This window comes from Alosa pseudoharengus, unplaced genomic scaffold (assembly GCF_046254945.1).
Source record: "Alosa pseudoharengus isolate Yale_2024_CS ecotype anadromous, Long Island Sound unplaced genomic scaffold, YU_APseudo_1.1 YU_APseudo_1.1_scf_10, whole genome shotgun sequence".
NCBI classification, from domain to species: domain Eukaryota; kingdom Metazoa; phylum Chordata; class Actinopteri; order Clupeiformes; family Clupeidae; genus Alosa; species Alosa pseudoharengus.
The window spans coordinates 22,293,135-22,310,634 of NW_027468565.1; the positions used below are offsets into that span (position 1 = coordinate 22,293,135).

Consider the following 17,500-nt stretch of genomic DNA (forward strand, 5'->3'; position numbering starts at 1 on the left):
AGTACGCCCACACATCCTGCGATCTTAATTACATCCAATAAAAGAGGTTCCCAAACTGTGAGGCGCGCCTCCCCTGGGGGGCGCCAAATAATTTGAGGGGAGGCGCGGAAGGTTGATTCAAAAAAGAAGGAAAAACGTTTATTTCATGTTAGAACTATCTATGTTTTTTTTTCAATGATTATGTAATTGTCAACATTATAAAATCGAAATAAATCATAGAAGAGATGTACACTAAATATTTGGGATAGTGGAAAGTATTATTGATCCCTATCCTGAGTGAGAATGTATTGTGCCAAACTTCATAACGTAATTTAACAGTGGCGCCAGCCGAGCTAGCTGCAAGATAGGCTACTAGTGAACGAAAGTGATTTGTACATGCAGCCTTACAACACTGTTTACAGCTCCTCGAGTCACGGTAAAATGTATTTTTTGGTACATAGCTAATTTAGATAAACTTATGGTGTGGGTGCTTGCGTTCCTTAGGAATCCGCCGCCTTGGTTTGTATAGAAATGAATATTAAGTGACAGATACACGTAAGAGGTTGGACATACGTGACGGTAATATGTGACGTTCCGATAGCTAACTTAAAATGGACAGATTTGTCACATTTTATCGCTGCATGGACCGAGCCTGATATGGGCAACAAAGCCAAACGTCAAAAATAAGATGAAAATTCATTGCATTGCATAGCATAGTATAGCACCGATTTAAGTGGCTTAACTGAAGTGAAGATCATTATTTGAAAATGATTGTCGGGGGGGCGCGGAGGTGTCACTGTTTTCGGAGGGGAGGCCCACATTGATGGAGTTTGGGAACCCATGGCCTAGGCTAATTCATGAGAATATATCTGCATTTTAATAAAGACATGTAATAACACTGCCGTGATGTAAGTGTGGTAGGATATTGAGTATCCATGAGTTGCTAGGCTAGTCTGCACGCACACATTTTAACTGAGAAGGTCGGGGGAATGGGGCTGTTTTAATGACAGTGTTGGAAGCATGCAGAGCCAACATCACAACACGTTTCAATGTGCTAATAACGCAAAAACTCGCATGTTATGCCAAAACTAACCAGAATAGCAAACCCATTTAAAACTCACCATAGCATAACTTCTCAGATACGGCAATTAATCATGCCACAGCGGGCCAGAATAACAAACATAGCCTACCTTATCTTCTACATACATGTACATCCTCTAGGTTTGGAAATGAAGATTACTTAATCCAACATGTTATAATCCATTGAGTAGGCCTAGCCTAGCCTAGGCTATGTTAGCGTCACAAGAGAGACTTACTTAGCTACATGAAGTAAACAACTAAACAACTCTATAATTAACTCAGAAGTCAACAGACAGTTGCTGTGTGAACCTGTGTGAGGTGAGCACGAAATAGTATGCGAAATATTAAAAATAATCGCATATCACGTGTGGTGTGTAGGCTACAGTTTGTGTGAAATGTAAATGTTCAGGCAGGCACTGCACTGCACGTCAAAAGCTCCGCTCTAGAATCTTTGCTGCACATATGAAATCGAATTGACCCACGACACAATTGAACGCGTCATCGTTTTAAGAAATCTTCACTTTGGAGTGCGTTTGTAAAAGTATGCGTTTGAGGGAGATAAATCTCCGATTACGTGTAAACGAAAGGGCCAAACGCATACAAAAGTATGCGTTTATTCAAATATCTAGATACGTGTAAACAGGCCCTATGTGTGTGTGAGTGTATGTATGTGTGTTTGTGTGGGTTGAGCCTTGGGTAAGCTCTCCATCTTTCTCTCCGTCTCTCTCTCCCTCTCTCTCTCTCTATCCCCTTCACCCCACTCTCTCTGCATTCTCTCTGTTTGGTAGTCCAGTGAGAGGATCAGCCACAGCTTGTTTGGTAGTCCAGTGAGAGGATCAGCCACAGCTTGCCGCAGCCCCTTCATTTAGCTTCTGCTGCTCTGGGACACCAAATGATTCCAGGCAAAATGTATCTCTTTCACTCCCCAATCAACCATGTTTTATGTTTTATTAAATAATATGACAGCAGGTTCTTCTATATCCTCCCACAATTTTTTTAAAACTGTTTCTGAAGTTAAGAGACGAACAACAAGGACTGTATTGTCCACACAAAGAGGATGCCTGTTCCACTTTGGGATTCCCCACTGTGATAAAGTCTGATGTTGATTAGGTGTGCTTAATTCCATCCAGCTAGTATGCAGGTGTCTGTGGTTTCCTTGATGAGAGTGGCTGTGTCAGTTAATGAACTCTGGATTGGTCCTGCTGTTACCTCATCACAGCATATCAGATTGCAGTTGTGTCATGTTCACAAGGACAACAATTGGGAGGAGCCCTTGGAGATGATTGAAACCAAAGATTATAACCTCCCTCATCTTGATCAGCACCTAGACAAACTCCTCCTCATCCTCCTCTTCTTCATGCATCAGTGGCTTGTAGCGGCCCATTGTGCTGATGTCCATGGGCATTTCATACACTATCTCCACAGCCACTTCAGCACCACGGACAGTACCTAAGCCGAACTCGCTTATTAGATTCCCAAATTAAACACCAAGATACAAAATACACGCACACACACAGCGAGAGACTCACACACAGTATATTCACACATAGACACATGCAAACACACACATATAAATACTATCATTACCCCCTTGTCTCCATGAGAGAGATAAGAGATAATCACCTCTATAACCATCTTTCTCTCTCTCTCTCGTGTGTGTGTGTGTGTGTGTGTGTGTGTGTGCGTGTGTGTGTGTGTGTGTGTGTGTGTGTGTGTGTTCTGCAGTTCCAGGCCATAGTAGATGAAGGCTCGACTGGCGTGGTAGTTAACCTGACCGTTGATGACCGTGATGACCCAGCTACAGGTGCCTGGCGGGCAGTCTACTCCATCATCAACGGAGACCCCAACCGGAGCTTCGAGATCACCACCAACCCCGACAACAACGAGGGCATGCTGTCTGTCATCAAGGTACCGCTCACAGGGACACCTGTACTCTATCAGTTCCCTAATACAGGGACACCCAAAGATCGTCAGTTCCCTAATACAGGGACACCCAAAGATCGTCAGTTCCCTAATACAGGGACACCCAAAGATCGTCAGTTCCCTAATACAGGGACATCCAAAGATTGTCAGTTCCCTAATACAGGGACACCCAAAGATCGTCAGTTCCCTAATACAGGGACACCCAAAGATTGTCAGTTCCCTTATACAGGGACACACATACACCATCAGTCACCTTACATAGGGACACCCCAACATCCTGTCCATTAACTGTAATTTTAGGCCCTAACATACCTCAGAGACCCCTTACACAAGAACACCAAAACACATTCAAACTCCCTGTCACAAGGACACCCAGACACCTTCAGCCCCCTAACACAGTGTTACCCAAAGACTTTCAACTAAGACTAAGGGCTAAGCTACACCAGGCATGTAACTGATGCATTCCGTTCGCGTTGCATCTGCTGCAACAATTAGCTTCCACTATAATCAATGGAAGTAACTACACCAGACGTGATTGCGGCGGCGCGTATGTTTGAAAAAAATATACTATTCTTCTAAAATGGATTTTACATGTCGCGAACGGAACGCTTCAGTTATGCGCCTGGTGTATCTTCCCTGTAAGGCAGGGATCAAACTGACCAGCGGTAAGCAGTTGATTATCTATTGTTTGCTGTGGTCAGTGGACTGGTTGGCACCACTACTGCCACCCTAGTGACATTGGAGATGAGTGTTGAACTTGGTTCAACTTCCAAAGTGTACCACCAAGCTCATCAGTGTCAGTTTAATGTTTAACATACTTGTATCTGTCATGTTAAGGCCTGACGTGTATCTCAGGGACGCCCAAATAATCTGAAATCCCCTGACACAGAGATACCCAAAGACCTCCAGTCCCCTAAATGTTATATTAGTGCTTAACATAGACGTCAGGGATACCCAAAGTTCCTAGCATATACCTTCAATTTTTAGTCTAGCAACTCTCCGTTGGCTTGCAAGTTGGAAAAATGAAACTTCTATCAGGCCAATCACATCGTGTATAGAGTCGGCCACAGTTCTGCGTGAATTTTCTGCTACTTGAAAACAAAAAAGATGGATGCTGCTGCTGGCGAACAGCGGTCTTTGAATCGCGACTCGAGTTAAGCTTTTTTTTAATTGGCAAAAGTTTGATCAACCAGCCAACTGGCTCCGCTGGTGGGAAAATGCATGGGACTCATGAGTTGTAGCGCTATCATATTGCGTGCAGAGGAAATTTGAAAGACAACCATTTATCCTGCCCCTGGGATTGAGCAGTGCCAATGGTAAGTTCCCAGACCCTACATCTTGATGTGGGTCTGGCTCGTCAGGCTATTCAATTTCATCAGTGGTCCCTAACTGTCCTAACATAAAACCATGCTGTTGTGTTGGAGTCTTGTCTCCTTTATTTAATTGGTTTTAAATTTGAAATTTTACATTTTGTGGTAACAAAACAATAATTTATCTTTAAATCTATTAACAAAGTCCCTTTTTTGCATTCATGCACCTTTGTAAAATATATATATAAAAATATAAAGGGTTTGTGACATTGACAAAAAAAAGGAACAAAAGCAATATGAGTGAACACAATCAATGACAAATTTGACAAGGTTTAGGAGACAACAACAAATCTAAATGTCTATGTATAGAATTACATAAAATAAGCAAAGATAACCGAGAACAGACACAAAAAGCTACATTAAATTCACCTCATGTTGCTTTAGTTTACAGTATTGCCATAGCTATTGTTAAGAAGAACACCAGTGTAATAGAGTGAACATTTTGAAGAAAAATAAAAATGAAAGCAATGTAAATAGACAATTAAATTCAAAACAAACTCTATCTCTCTCTGTCTCTCCCTCTCTCCCTCCCTCCCTCTTTCTCTCTCTCTCTCTGTCTCTTTCTCTCTCTCTCTCTGTAGCCTCTGGACTATGAGCGCACAGCCTACCACACTCTGCTCATAAAGGTGGAGAACGAGGAGCAGCTTGTCCCGGATGTGGGCTATGGCCCCAGCTCTACCGCTACCGTCACCGTCACTGTCCAGGACGTGAACGAGGGGCCCGTCTTCTACCCCGACCCCATGGTGGTCACCAAGGAGGAGAACATTTCCGTGGGCAGTTTCGTGGCCCTGCTCAATGCCACCGACCCAGACAACCTCCAGAATCAGAACGTCAGGTCAGAGAGTCACACACACACACACACACACACACACACACACCCACGCATGCACACACACACACCCATGCACACATGCATACACACACACACACACACACACACACACACACACACACACACACACACACACACACACACACACACTAACACACTAACACACTACATATTAGATACACTACACAACACAAGAGCAGCAAAGTGTCCTGTTTCCTTGGCAGGGAGTGCCTCCACTTTTAGCTTGACACACACACAGTAATAATAACTTCCTTCACATTTATTTGAAAGATAATAAGGCAGTATAAACAAGGAGAGAACATATCACAGACCAAAGGTGTGATTTTTTTTTTTTCCTGGGTGCTTTTTCTTGTGCAGTGGAGATAAGCTTAATAATATGCGGTATGTTCCATCAACTAGTATCTACTAATAATCATAATTAAAGACTCTTTATTTGCCTCCTTGTGAGGTTCATTTCATCTCTGTAAGGTGTTTTGTTGTGCTACATTGGTACAGATTACAGGAATGTGTAATTGTCCACAAGCCTTTTAACTTGTAGTGGATTAAGATCTCTGGAGTTGTCCCTTGTTGCATTATTGTGCGCTCAAGAGTCTGATCAGTGCAAGGGAAACACTCCCTGAAATGTGCTCCTCCAGTGAGTGTTCATGGTAGCTCTCGTCAGGTCTTTGAAGCTTTTGTAGGTCTTGTTTAGTGATATACTTGTAAGAACAATAAGAACTGCAGGGCTGTACATAGTGTATGTAAAGTATTTTTATGCTACTAGCAAAACGTTTTAATTTTCATTTTCCTGTCAGTCTTATTTTGCACACAAAGGTTTCGCCAGACAAGGGCAATGGCATCCTCGAGGGTTCTGTAGTTTCCTACTGTGACTTAGCCAGTCTCTGCAGTGCTGGTTATATGTAATTGTCAACATGCAAAGTTTGGTTGAAAGCCATTTTTTGATTGCTCAGAGATTTCTGTGCTCTGCGACAAGGCTTGATGGCAAATTGAAGTTGCTAAGGTACTAAAACTGTTGTCCATGGATATGTGTGATACCATCTTATCACCTAGAATTTTCTGTCCTGTGAAGTCATCCCTCATATAGTGCCTGTCGTTTTACAGTGTAGGATTATTGATGGGGATGTGAACAGAGTTAAGTAACACTGAATTCATAATACACAGTTCATCTGAGAAGACAGTTATGTTTGTTGAATATCTATTAAATTCCTTTTGATCGTTTGTTGTCAGGCACATAATAGTCCATCGTTTTGGCTGGGTTAATAGGTTTTTGAGTGAGTTTATCCATTTTCCCAAACCTCGTGTATCAGCCATCTGCCCACACAGACTGTGTTCATTGCCCATCACTCTGACAGTGTATTTATAAGGTAGATCAAGCAGCAAAGCAGCACAGGGAATAACATTGTCTTTACTGCCTCTTTACTGCAAAGTCATTACATTTGTGCCTAGGAGGTCTCTGGCGTTTACTGCGTGCCACACTCAAACAATTCCCCCAGAGCTCGCGGCTTACTGTGTAACTCTCAAATTGCTCCCTGTAAGGGCTGTTAGTTCTAATGTGAATGACAATCACACGGATTCTCTGTAGACTTGTAAGCGTTTGCCACGCATCCAATATCCTGTTTTTTACTTGCTTTTTTATTCCCTTTCTTTTCATTTTTTCCTGCCGTGCCAACGATGTTACTGTTTCTCTTCTCAACTCTCTCTACCTCTGCCACTCCAGACAGGTTTTGTAGCTTTTCCCAGAGACTCTGAGGGCCTTTACAGCATCCATCACATCTTGCTTTGTGGCACTTAAGTGATTTGGGTTAATGGTGTACTGTAAATGCCTGATTTGAGTTGCACCTCGAGCAATAGCGAGGTGTAGGGGGGAAGAGAGCAAGCCAGACTCTAATGGTGCTGCCTGGGGCCATCAATGACCTGTGAAATGAAACGACTAGATTAAGATGATTAGCCAGACTATCGTTATTGTTAGCTCATGAGCAGTAAAGAGCTTTCTGCTCCATTTCAAGCCAAATCTCTGGGTTGGGTGTTGGAGCTGTCCACCCGACGTGACTGTTTGGTTGCATAGTTAGTTAAATTACTGTGTAATAAAATTATGCATATTATTACAAAGAGCCATTGGCTCTCCACTGGTCACTGATTTCAAAAGTGAAAAAAAGTCAAAAGAGGAGACCCAAGGTCTAACAAGAACCAAGGACTAACAAGGACCGGAGCACACAACACTTTAAGTGATTTTTATTATCCTAGTGCAAACCGACTAACGTTTCGATGCCCATGCGTCTTTTTGACTCTGAAGAAGACGCATGGGCGTCGAAACGTTAGTCAGTTTGCTCTAGGCTAATACAAATCACTTAAAGCATTGTGTGCTCCGGTCCTGCTCCCTGGTTCTTGTTAGACCTTGGGTCTCCTCTTTTGACTTTGCCCTTCTGCATTTTGTGCTCAAAACTCCAAGATCACTGTCTATCCTCTGCCACAGTAGTTCTGAGATGTGTTTTTACAAGCTTGTTTAACCCTCCTGTTGTGTTCGTTTTATGTTCACTAGTTTTGTGTTTCCGGTCAAAATTTACCACTGCAATATGACTTGTTATAAATCCATAGTAACACATATATTATCGTCTAATGTTGTGATAGACCTTTGTATCAACTTATGTTCTATTGGATATTACCAGTTTTGAACTTCCATTTGCTATTTATGTATGGCCTGCCGACCTCATTGGCCTGAGCTCATGCAAGTCAGAAAGGAGAAGATTATATTAGGGAAAGGTTCCAGCGGGGGCTGGCATAGAAGCAAAGAGGGGGAGTCAGGGTGTGTTTGTGTGTGTGTGTGTGTGTGTGTGTGTGTGTGTGAATGTACAATAGCAGATACAGTCCATCTGATCAACAGGTTCCTGGACTCAATTTTATGCACTGACCATTTTCTCACCTATTTATTTCTAATGGTCGGCCATTTTTGACCGGGAACACTATGGGCCCTATTTTAATGGTCTAAAACGGAAGTGTCTTTGCGCAAAACGCATTTCACTTTGTGGGCGGATCTCGGGCGCTGATGCTATTTTACCGGCGGGATATTTGACTGTTGCGCCCGACGCAAATCTAAAATGGGGTTGTCTGAAGTAGCTACATTAATCATGGGTGTGGTTTGGGCGTAACGTGCAATAAACCAATCAGAGCGTCATCTCACATTCCCTTTAACAACTGGCACGCTTGTTCCATAGCTGATTGCTATTATGGTGGCGTATTTGCCAGGCGCAGCCAGGAGCGTTCACAGCGCTATAATCACTGTTCAGTTGGGAACAGTTAGCTATTGATTTTCATCTTGACAAAATGTAATACAGAATTGTCACAAAGACATACTTTCCGATGTTTTGGGATCATTCTCACTGAATCACGAGGTTATGAATGCATGGTGATATATTTGCAATGTACAATGTAATCTAACATTACCTCTCTATAGACAATGCATATCTTCTGTCAGTTAATCTCTTCTCTCCCGTGCTGCCGCTGGGGCATTTGGGTTAAATGGCATCGGCATGCAGTTCAACATCACGTCTCCTTAAGTCCTCTAACATTTCCTAATTTATGTCATCAACACATCAGTGATTCGTGAAAATGTGTACGCTAGATTTATGCCTATTTTTTCACATGGACACCACACTGATTTCCCTCGAGTGGTAATATTTTTCTTTGAAATTATGTATGGTTTACAGAAATGGGAACTACACTGTATAGATGAGAGGAGCTAAGTGTGCGTTGCGCAACACAGGCGGCCAAGCAAGGGCTTCGTTTAAGTTGACCTAACTTTCAACTCTGCACAGTATCCCATTAACTGCGTGACAGTAGACTATTTACAATATTTTCTGTAAAGCAGAGTTTGTAAACACGTTATCATCAACTTAATTCACGCACAACATTTATTTGAGCAGGAGAGAGAATAACAATGAATGGATGCAGCAACTACAGAAATTGTAAAAAAATTGTAACCATACTTGCTGCTTTCTTGTACTATCTGTTGCTGGTTAACAGCACATGAAAAGCTGATTTAAGCTAATTCACTAACTCAAGACTTCAAGGCCATCATGGATATAAAACGTTTTTTGAAAATAACAAAAGGATGGAGGGAACATAGCAAAGCTTGGAGTTATTTCAGATGGGCTACAACAAGGTAGGCAAAATTATGGTGCTTAAAACCTTACACAACGGTAAATTGGAACAAAACTAAAAGTAACTTTAGCCTTTATAGGGCTGTAGCCTATAAAGTTGTCCAGATTAATAGGTCGTAATTAGGCGTTGTTGTAAAGATATTGCATGTAGATGTTGTACTATAGGCTACTAAATATTTAGGTCACCAATGCACGAACAAAACCGGGAAATGGACAAATATTATCAAGGCTTTGAATGTTTCCGTCTGTGCACGGGGGTGTCTGTAGATTGGTGTGCAACGCATTCATTCATGCAGGCCTGTGGTCATGCATGCGCCCTTAAAATAGCATCTGCATTTTCGCCACAGACTTTAGACCAGGGAGTTCCTGGTCTGTGGCGGAATTGTTTTCTGAAACTGCAAAATATCAACAGTGAACGTTTGCGCCGGAACACGCCCCGTCTTTTCGCTGAACCGCCCCCGTGGGCGCAATCGAATTCCCTAATTTACAGGCATGTACCTGTGGAGGGAAAATTCCAATATGCGCTGACTGCAAAATAGGAAAGACAAACGCGCGAGTATACAAAGTCAATTGCGCCGGGCCGGAAGATAGAGCCCTATGGGTGTTCTAGCGTTAAATACAGTAAAACACCCAAATTGTTATGAAAATGATCAAAATTTGCTTTGTGTGTTCCGATGCCCTGTGTTAACAAAGTCATGGAGCCTTGTGATAGTCAGAATAAATTAACAACTTTTTTGAGAGAAAATAATTGCCAATCGGACAAAGTTTACCACGAATACAACAGGAGGGTTAAAAACTGGGTTTGCATTCAGTTGTGCTGATAGGTATTGTTAGTGCAATTTTACAGAGTCTGAAGGAGACATGAAAGGCCTCCTGGCATGGCTTAATAAAAGCTGCCAGCTCTGAGAGAGGGCCTCTGCATCCCGTGCTTTACCTTCCGATCCAAAATCATTTTGACTTGGTAGAGCGTGTGCACCAGGTCTTCAATATCACACCCATATAGTTTGGCAAATGCTTTGTTTGCTTGTGTTCCCTACATGATGTCACAGATTTGTTTTATTGAGCATCCTGTCCAAAACCTGGTAGAACATTCCTGCTCTGAAACAATCTTTGCTGTTGTCTGTCGCTTGGCTACCCTCTGTTATTATTGACAGAACATGGTGTGCCTCAAGCTTAGAGCTAGTTTTCTCTTTCGTTTTGGAGAAATTTTTGCATAGAGATATTACATTGCTCAGCAGCATCCAAACCAGTCTTTCACAAATCATCAAACACCTGCTCACTCTTGTAATTTTCAAAAGTACTAATTATTGCCTCCACAAGGTCTACTGCTTTGGCCAAATCAAGTAAAGTAGACTGGAGCATGTCTGATAAAATTGTTGCATCTCCAAAAGTGACTTAGATATTGCAAGAAATGCAATGAATTGCACATCACTTTGAGCCAAATGTAAAGGCCCCTGGCATCGACAGATCTTTCCCCACTGGGATCATCAGCCACTTCCTCAGACACTCTTAAAGGAGAAATCCGTCGATTTTTCACATAGATCTCCGTTTCTCGAGGTCACCAAGTACTGTCGATACGAAAACAAACAATCGGTTTTACCTAGCTCGAGTTGCTGCAGCCAACAGCTAAAGTAGTCAGGCAGCTATAGCGCTACACTCTGGGGGCATGAACATGGGGGCTCACAAACATTTCTTCTTTGATACAGCTGGCAAGCTATCCCACAGATTACCAAAATATCTGGAAGCCCACCATGTGTCAACTCTCTGGGTGCTCCTGAATATGTCCCATTGCACTGGTGACCATTTGAGGTGCATCACCAATCCAGTCATGACAACATAAGGAAAAGAGATATTCAGCTTTTGGTATTTATTTGGTTGTGCCCACAAGCACTAGATAAAATATTTTGGTCCATCTTTTGAAGGTCTTTTTTCTCATGCACTAGTATGCTAAAACCATGACAAATTTTCAGTATCTCAGGGCTTTTGTATATTACTTTTCTCATTTAGCTATCAACTCCAATATACCCAACACGTTTCCTTTTCAGCTTCACAGATGTATTGATGTATTGAGTTGCACTATACAGAGCCACTTCAGCAAGATATTTTATGTACTCCTTGCTCTCCATTAGAGGTACCTGATTATTTTCTGCAATTTGATATTTTTTTTCAACGCCAGCATCCTTGTGATCTGCTACAGTATGAGCAGCAAAACCCTCCATCTGAAGTTTTTTAGTTTTTAAACGTTCACTCCAAGTGGCCAGGCACAACTTACATGTTTACAAGCATAACACAGAGCAGAGCAGATAACAATTTGGGTGTTTTATTTAGCTTTAGAACACCCATGTGTATTCCCGATCAAAAATGACCGGCCATTAGAAATGAATGGGTGAGAAAATGGTCATTGTATAAAATTGAGTCCAGGTACAGTACATACCTATTGATTAGATGGACTGTATCTGTGCTTCTGTACATTCACACACACACACACAAACACACTCAAACACACTCTCACTCCCCCTCCCCGACTGGAACCTTTCCCCAATATAATTTTCCCCTGTCTGACTTGCATGAGCTCAGGTCAGTAAGGCCTGACGGCCATAAATAGTAAATAGAAGTTCAAAACTGATAATATCCAGTAGAACTTAGTTGATACAAAGGTCTATCACAACATTAAAAGATAATGTGTTACTATGGATTTATAAGTAAGGGATAATGTATAGAACGCCGGTCATTATTGGGAAAATAAGTCCCGACAGCGCGAACCGGACCCCGACGCGCAGCGGACATTATCCTGCTTATTACACGGCTACTTGCCAAAACAAAACAATAAACTCCCCACGATGTGACTCTTTAGCCTACATAGCCTATTTGTTACCGTTTCATCGTGGCTTTTGGTGAGAAAAATAGTTCGACAACAGCACACGCTTAACTTGAATCAAACATTCTTTAGAACACAGCTGATCAACCGTCTGCTTTCACTTTTGAATGAAGTTCCAGTCCTTGCGTAGTGATAATGAAAGACGTGAAATAGAAGCACAAAGCCCATTTTCCTTGACAGCGGTCTGTTATACTTAGGCCCATTCAAGTGAATAGAGCATTCTGCAGCATTATGAAGAGCCGTGTAATAACAAGTTATAATGCAGCGGTCATTTTTGACCGGGAGCACAAAACTAGTAAAACAAAAAACGAACACAACAGGAGGGTTGGTGTATTGTAATCAAGGATGGACTGCATATCGCGGGCGGAGACACAGGTATGAGGGAAACCAGGAACAGGTGACACAGGACACAGGAAGTAAACATAGGAGCATGGCACATATAAACAGAGACACAATGGAATACAAAAATCAAAAGGTACACACATGGGGGCAGCCGTGGCCTACTGGTTAGCGCTTCGGACTTGGAACCAGAGGGTTGCCGGTTCGAACCCCGACCAGTAGGCACGGCTGAAGTGCCCTTGAGCAAGGCACCAAACCCCGCACTGGCTATGCCAGTGACCATAGATAACTACGATATCAGTGAATACAGGGTATTTTTTTCAACATGGGAGGAATAAAGGAGGTTGGAAAGTTAGAGCTTTTTTTTCCTCAGATTTTTTTTTTTGTTTATCCCAATTACTAATGTGCATTACAATAAAAGGTAGTGGTTAGGGTTGTGTTACCTAAAAGTCCCTTACTAATGTAGTTATCCTGTCACCTATAGTTTATTTTGCAGTAACAAAGAGTAACAGAAAACATCCATCCATACTTTGTTCGGTTAACTTAGGGTTTGGAATGAAAATAGCAATTTGTACACACAAACAATGACATTTGGAAATCATTAACAATTAGTTTCAGTATGAGTCTAGTTAACTTGTGATGAAGGATATAGGGGTTACTGCATGACTCGTCACTGAGTGCATTCAGGTGTTTCTCTTCATTTACTTCCTAATTCATCTATACTTGTATTGTCTTCCCCACTCTGTCTTTCCATCCATCTCACTTAGATTGCTGTGACACTCTCACATCTTGCTTTGTTTACTTCATGCTGTTCCGTTCCATTCTAGCCACAGTGATGTCAATTCGGAATTCGAAAATGGTTCTCTGGTTCTCTGGCATCTTTTAGCTTCCGCTCTGCGCTAAATAACTTACTCACTAACTTTGTTTTGTTTATTTTTCTTGTTGTGGTTGGTGTTGGACGGATGCTTCTCTCTCTCTCTCTCTCTCTCTCTCTGACTGATATGCAACACAGAGTGGATGTGATTAGTACTGTGTAGGCTACCCATTGATTATTATTAAAGGGTCTGTTTCTGTCTCAAAACTGTCAGAATACCTCCTCTTCCGCTTTAATAACCTGGGGATTCCACCCTTTTATCAATGGCTCATAACCTCCCTTTCATCAATGGCTATTTAGGAGGTTGCTTATCTGATGTGTGTGTGTGTGTGTGTGTGTGTGTGTGTGTGTGTGTGTGTTTATGTTTTTTTTTGTAAACAGCCTGAGTGATCATTGCTTCTTGAATGAAAGAGACCGAGTGAATAACTCATTTACATCTTTTGATCTTCTGCAGCCAGTCAGAAGAAGTCTTTGAAGTGCCACGGCCTCTACCAAGGCCTTGTGAGCACAAGACGAGAAGAGAGAGAGGAAGAAAGAAAGAGAGAGAGAGAGAGAGGAAGAAAGAAAGAGGGAGAGTGAGAGGAAAAAAAGAAAGAGAGAGAGGAAGAAAGAGGGAGAGGGAGAGATAGAGAGGATGAAAGTGAGAGGGAGAAAGAGAGAGAAAGAAAGGACAAGTCAGAGAAAAAGACCATCATACCAAGTAGAGCAGAAATGTTCATGTAGCCTTTCACTACTCATCCGGACACACTCATCAAAACAGGAATTTCAGGCATTTACTGCTCTTTCGGCTGTATTACCAATGCTAAATTAACTGGATAATGCAGCGCTTCAAATACAGACAGCCAGATGGCTTACAAAGAACTTATTTTTTATCCACTCTCTTCCCCTCATCGTGCGTCGTGCTTGACTCATCATGCTTCATGCTGACATGATGGAATGATGGCGCAAATGATGCCGTTGAACAATTCTCGCTTTTTGACTTCTTTTTAAGCTTTGAGTCCTTTTCAAGTGGTTTGGAAGCTGTCCCTTATGTCTTAATGAGGAGGGACACAGCAGAGAAGATGGCAGACTTTTACCGATCTCTCCACTTGCTCCCTCAGTAGTCTTAGGAGTCCTTACAGCTACCATTTCTCTCTCTCTCTCTCTCTCTCTCTCAATTTTTTACTCTTTCAGACTCATTCATTTCATCTCCTTTCTCAGTCTCGTGCTCCCTCACATACTTAATGGTTCACCTGTTCACCTGTAGCATGAATCCCATCAGACTCCCAGATCCCATCTGACTCCCCTGCTTTTGACGTGAGTCACGCTAACTGTCAGACAGCTCTGCAGAGCGGTTATTTAGCGCCGTCACGAACACAGATATCACACAATCATCAACTCACCGCCTCACTGCCATGATCACTTTCCGCACTGACACTTCTAGACACCCCGCCTAATTCCATCTGTTTAGCTGTTGCCTCCTCTTCACCATCAGTATGGCGAGAGAGAAAGGAGTTTTACCGGAGCAACGCAGATGGTTAAACTTCAGATGTTTATTTTAATGTGCCAACATAAGGGACTAACGTTTCGACGTTCTGCCACGTCTTCGTCAGAGTCTAGTATGACTCTATATATTTAAAAGTATATTTAAATTGTACCTTGCTGTTGTAAATACTTCACAGGGCTCTTGAGCTCTTCCCCCCACCGGTACATGTGCATTTGATTTTTTGAGCCGAAGGATTAGTAACAGACAATCTCCAAAGAGGCATATCTACTGGCCAGGTAATGTTTCACGATTCTCGTGATATGTCACCGGGGCATGGACAGCCAAATTGCAAGGCTGGTTCTCCGCCTGTGGGGTGCTACCAGCTATGCTAGGTGCACAATTCTATCTATTACAAGTTTGTTTGCAATCAAAATGACTTTGAAGCTGTAATATTAAGGGCACCCTTAAGAGTTTTTTTTACCTTAACATAACGTTTCCAAAATCATTTTGATAGCACATAACCTTATAACATGATGAACGACACCTCTGCCATTGTCTGAGCGGCCCTCTATCGGGAATTACCGACCTCGGGAATTACTACAACCCCCCCCCCCCCATCACCACCTAAAATCTGAGATCTTTCTCTAGAGACTGCTGTCGGTGCATCAGGGCCGGCGCTAGCCATTTGGGTGCCCTAAGCACAAATGCTTGGTGGTGCCCCCCCCCAACCAACCAACCAACCAACCACCACCACCACCAAAGGAATAACAACCATTCATAATTTCTTAGTTAGTTTTTTTTCTCTTTAATTGCAGTTTCACCAACAAATGTCGCCCTTGGCCTATGAACCTCTTGAAAATGACCGCATAGAACAACAACTAAACTTATCTAAAGCTGTCTAATTTGGCAATATCATATCACGTTCAGTTGCAGGGTTTTTTCACCTTACCAAGAGCCGTTCCCCACTCATCATTTCATTACGTTGTGAAAGTGTCACTTGTAGCGTTACATTTTTCACTACACAATTAGATCGTTTGATCATAATTGATAACAAATGCCAAAAAAGCGTCCTGAAATGCAACGCAAACTAGGCTAATAGGCTAACGTTATCTGACTATATCTCTGATGGCTAAAAGAAATAGCAAGCCCAGTTTAAGCATAATCAGAAATAGCATTGCTAGCTATAGCAACCTGAGGAAGGATTGCTAGTCTTATGCACCGATTGCTAACGTTAACAGAAAGCAGCAGTGTTGAATTGCATTCAATAACCCATAATCCATATCCATATCCACAACGTAAAATAACTAGCTAGCCAGCATCAATCATTTGCAATGTAGGCCCAACACTTGAACATGATCATGGCTAGTAGGAGCTTACGTTACAACGTTTATTGACGGTACCTGGCATAAGCATAGACATGCATACACGCAAGGGCTACAAAACTACTTTGTCAAAACTACATTGTCTTAACTGCAAGTGACGCGCGAGCATCATCCTGCTGTCTCTTCTTTTTCTTTTTTCCGCCCCCGACTCTCCTTTTCGAGGCCATGTCTAAGGTGTCTGCCAAATTTGGGATTGAGGCATAATCGAACAGACCACTGGGAGGTGGGGGAGGGGGGCACCAGAGGGAGACTGGAGAGAGGGCCGCACAGGAGATTCACCTTTTTCTCGACTAATTTGGTCTAGGCCTATATTACTTTTGTATTGCTTTTGCATATTAACATGCTTTAGACATATTTTATTTGTTATTTATACTAGTAGCCTATTGTGGTGATTTTTCACGACCCAGATTTTTTGGTGTCCCCCCAGGCACTTGGTGCCCTACGCGCAGTGTGTGATGTGCATGTGCGGAGCGCCGGCTCTGCGGTGCATTCCCTCTTTATGTTATGTTCATACTTTGTTGCAAAATATGCATATTTAGTTTATTAATATGCTTCTCAACTGTAGGGGAACCCCGACAGCAAATCTTCTTTAGTGCTGCTTTAAGTTAAAAGACTTGCATAGTATGCCTTTAAAGGAGTTGGGGGTTGCAGGGGCTGTGGTTCAAGCGTTAGGATTCATTTCATATTCAGGTCCAAGTTCCCACAGGGACCGGAGTTTAATTCCAAGCCAAGGCTCATTTTCCGATCCCACACCCCCATCTCTCTGTCCTCTCCCCCACTCACTCACTTCCTTTCTGTCACTCTCAACTCTCCCCTCTCCCATCCTATAAAGCCCATTAAAATGTCTTGTAAGAACTTCAAATGTATCCAGTACCCTTGTGTGTGTGTGTGTACATGTGCAAGGAGAGTGTGGAGCCTGAGTGAGCTAGCGAGGCCTGTACACATCACAAACGCTTTATCTACGACTGCTGAGGTTTTGTTTTTAACTTTGATGTCGAGTTTTCAGCAAGTGATTACTTTGTCCTTGTCAGAATGAATCATAGTAAAGTGTGTGAACGGTGCAGTGTTTACATTTATCACATAATATAAACCTTTCAGAGTCAGGGTTCTGGTACTCGTTTTGCATTCACTTCTCTGAGTGGAGAAAAACACCCTCTTATCATTGTCTCCTCACCCGGCCTTAGTTATTTCATCATCCAC

The 17,500-nt window shown here is 42.4% G+C and overlaps 1 protein-coding gene across 2 annotated transcripts in view; it reads left to right on the forward strand.

The window, feature by feature from the left end:
• Window positions 1–17,500, forward strand: part of cdh13 (cadherin 13, H-cadherin (heart)) — a 500,261-nt gene that overhangs the window by 410,665 nt on the left and 72,096 nt on the right. For both annotated transcript variants that reach the window (XM_076267601.1, XM_076267593.1), the window contains 2 exons: window positions 2,785–2,967; window positions 4,934–5,187. In XM_076267601.1, the coding sequence (XP_076123716.1) occupies window positions 2,785–2,967; window positions 4,934–5,187 (437 nt within the window). The remainder of the gene's footprint in view (window positions 1–2,784; window positions 2,968–4,933; window positions 5,188–17,500) is intronic.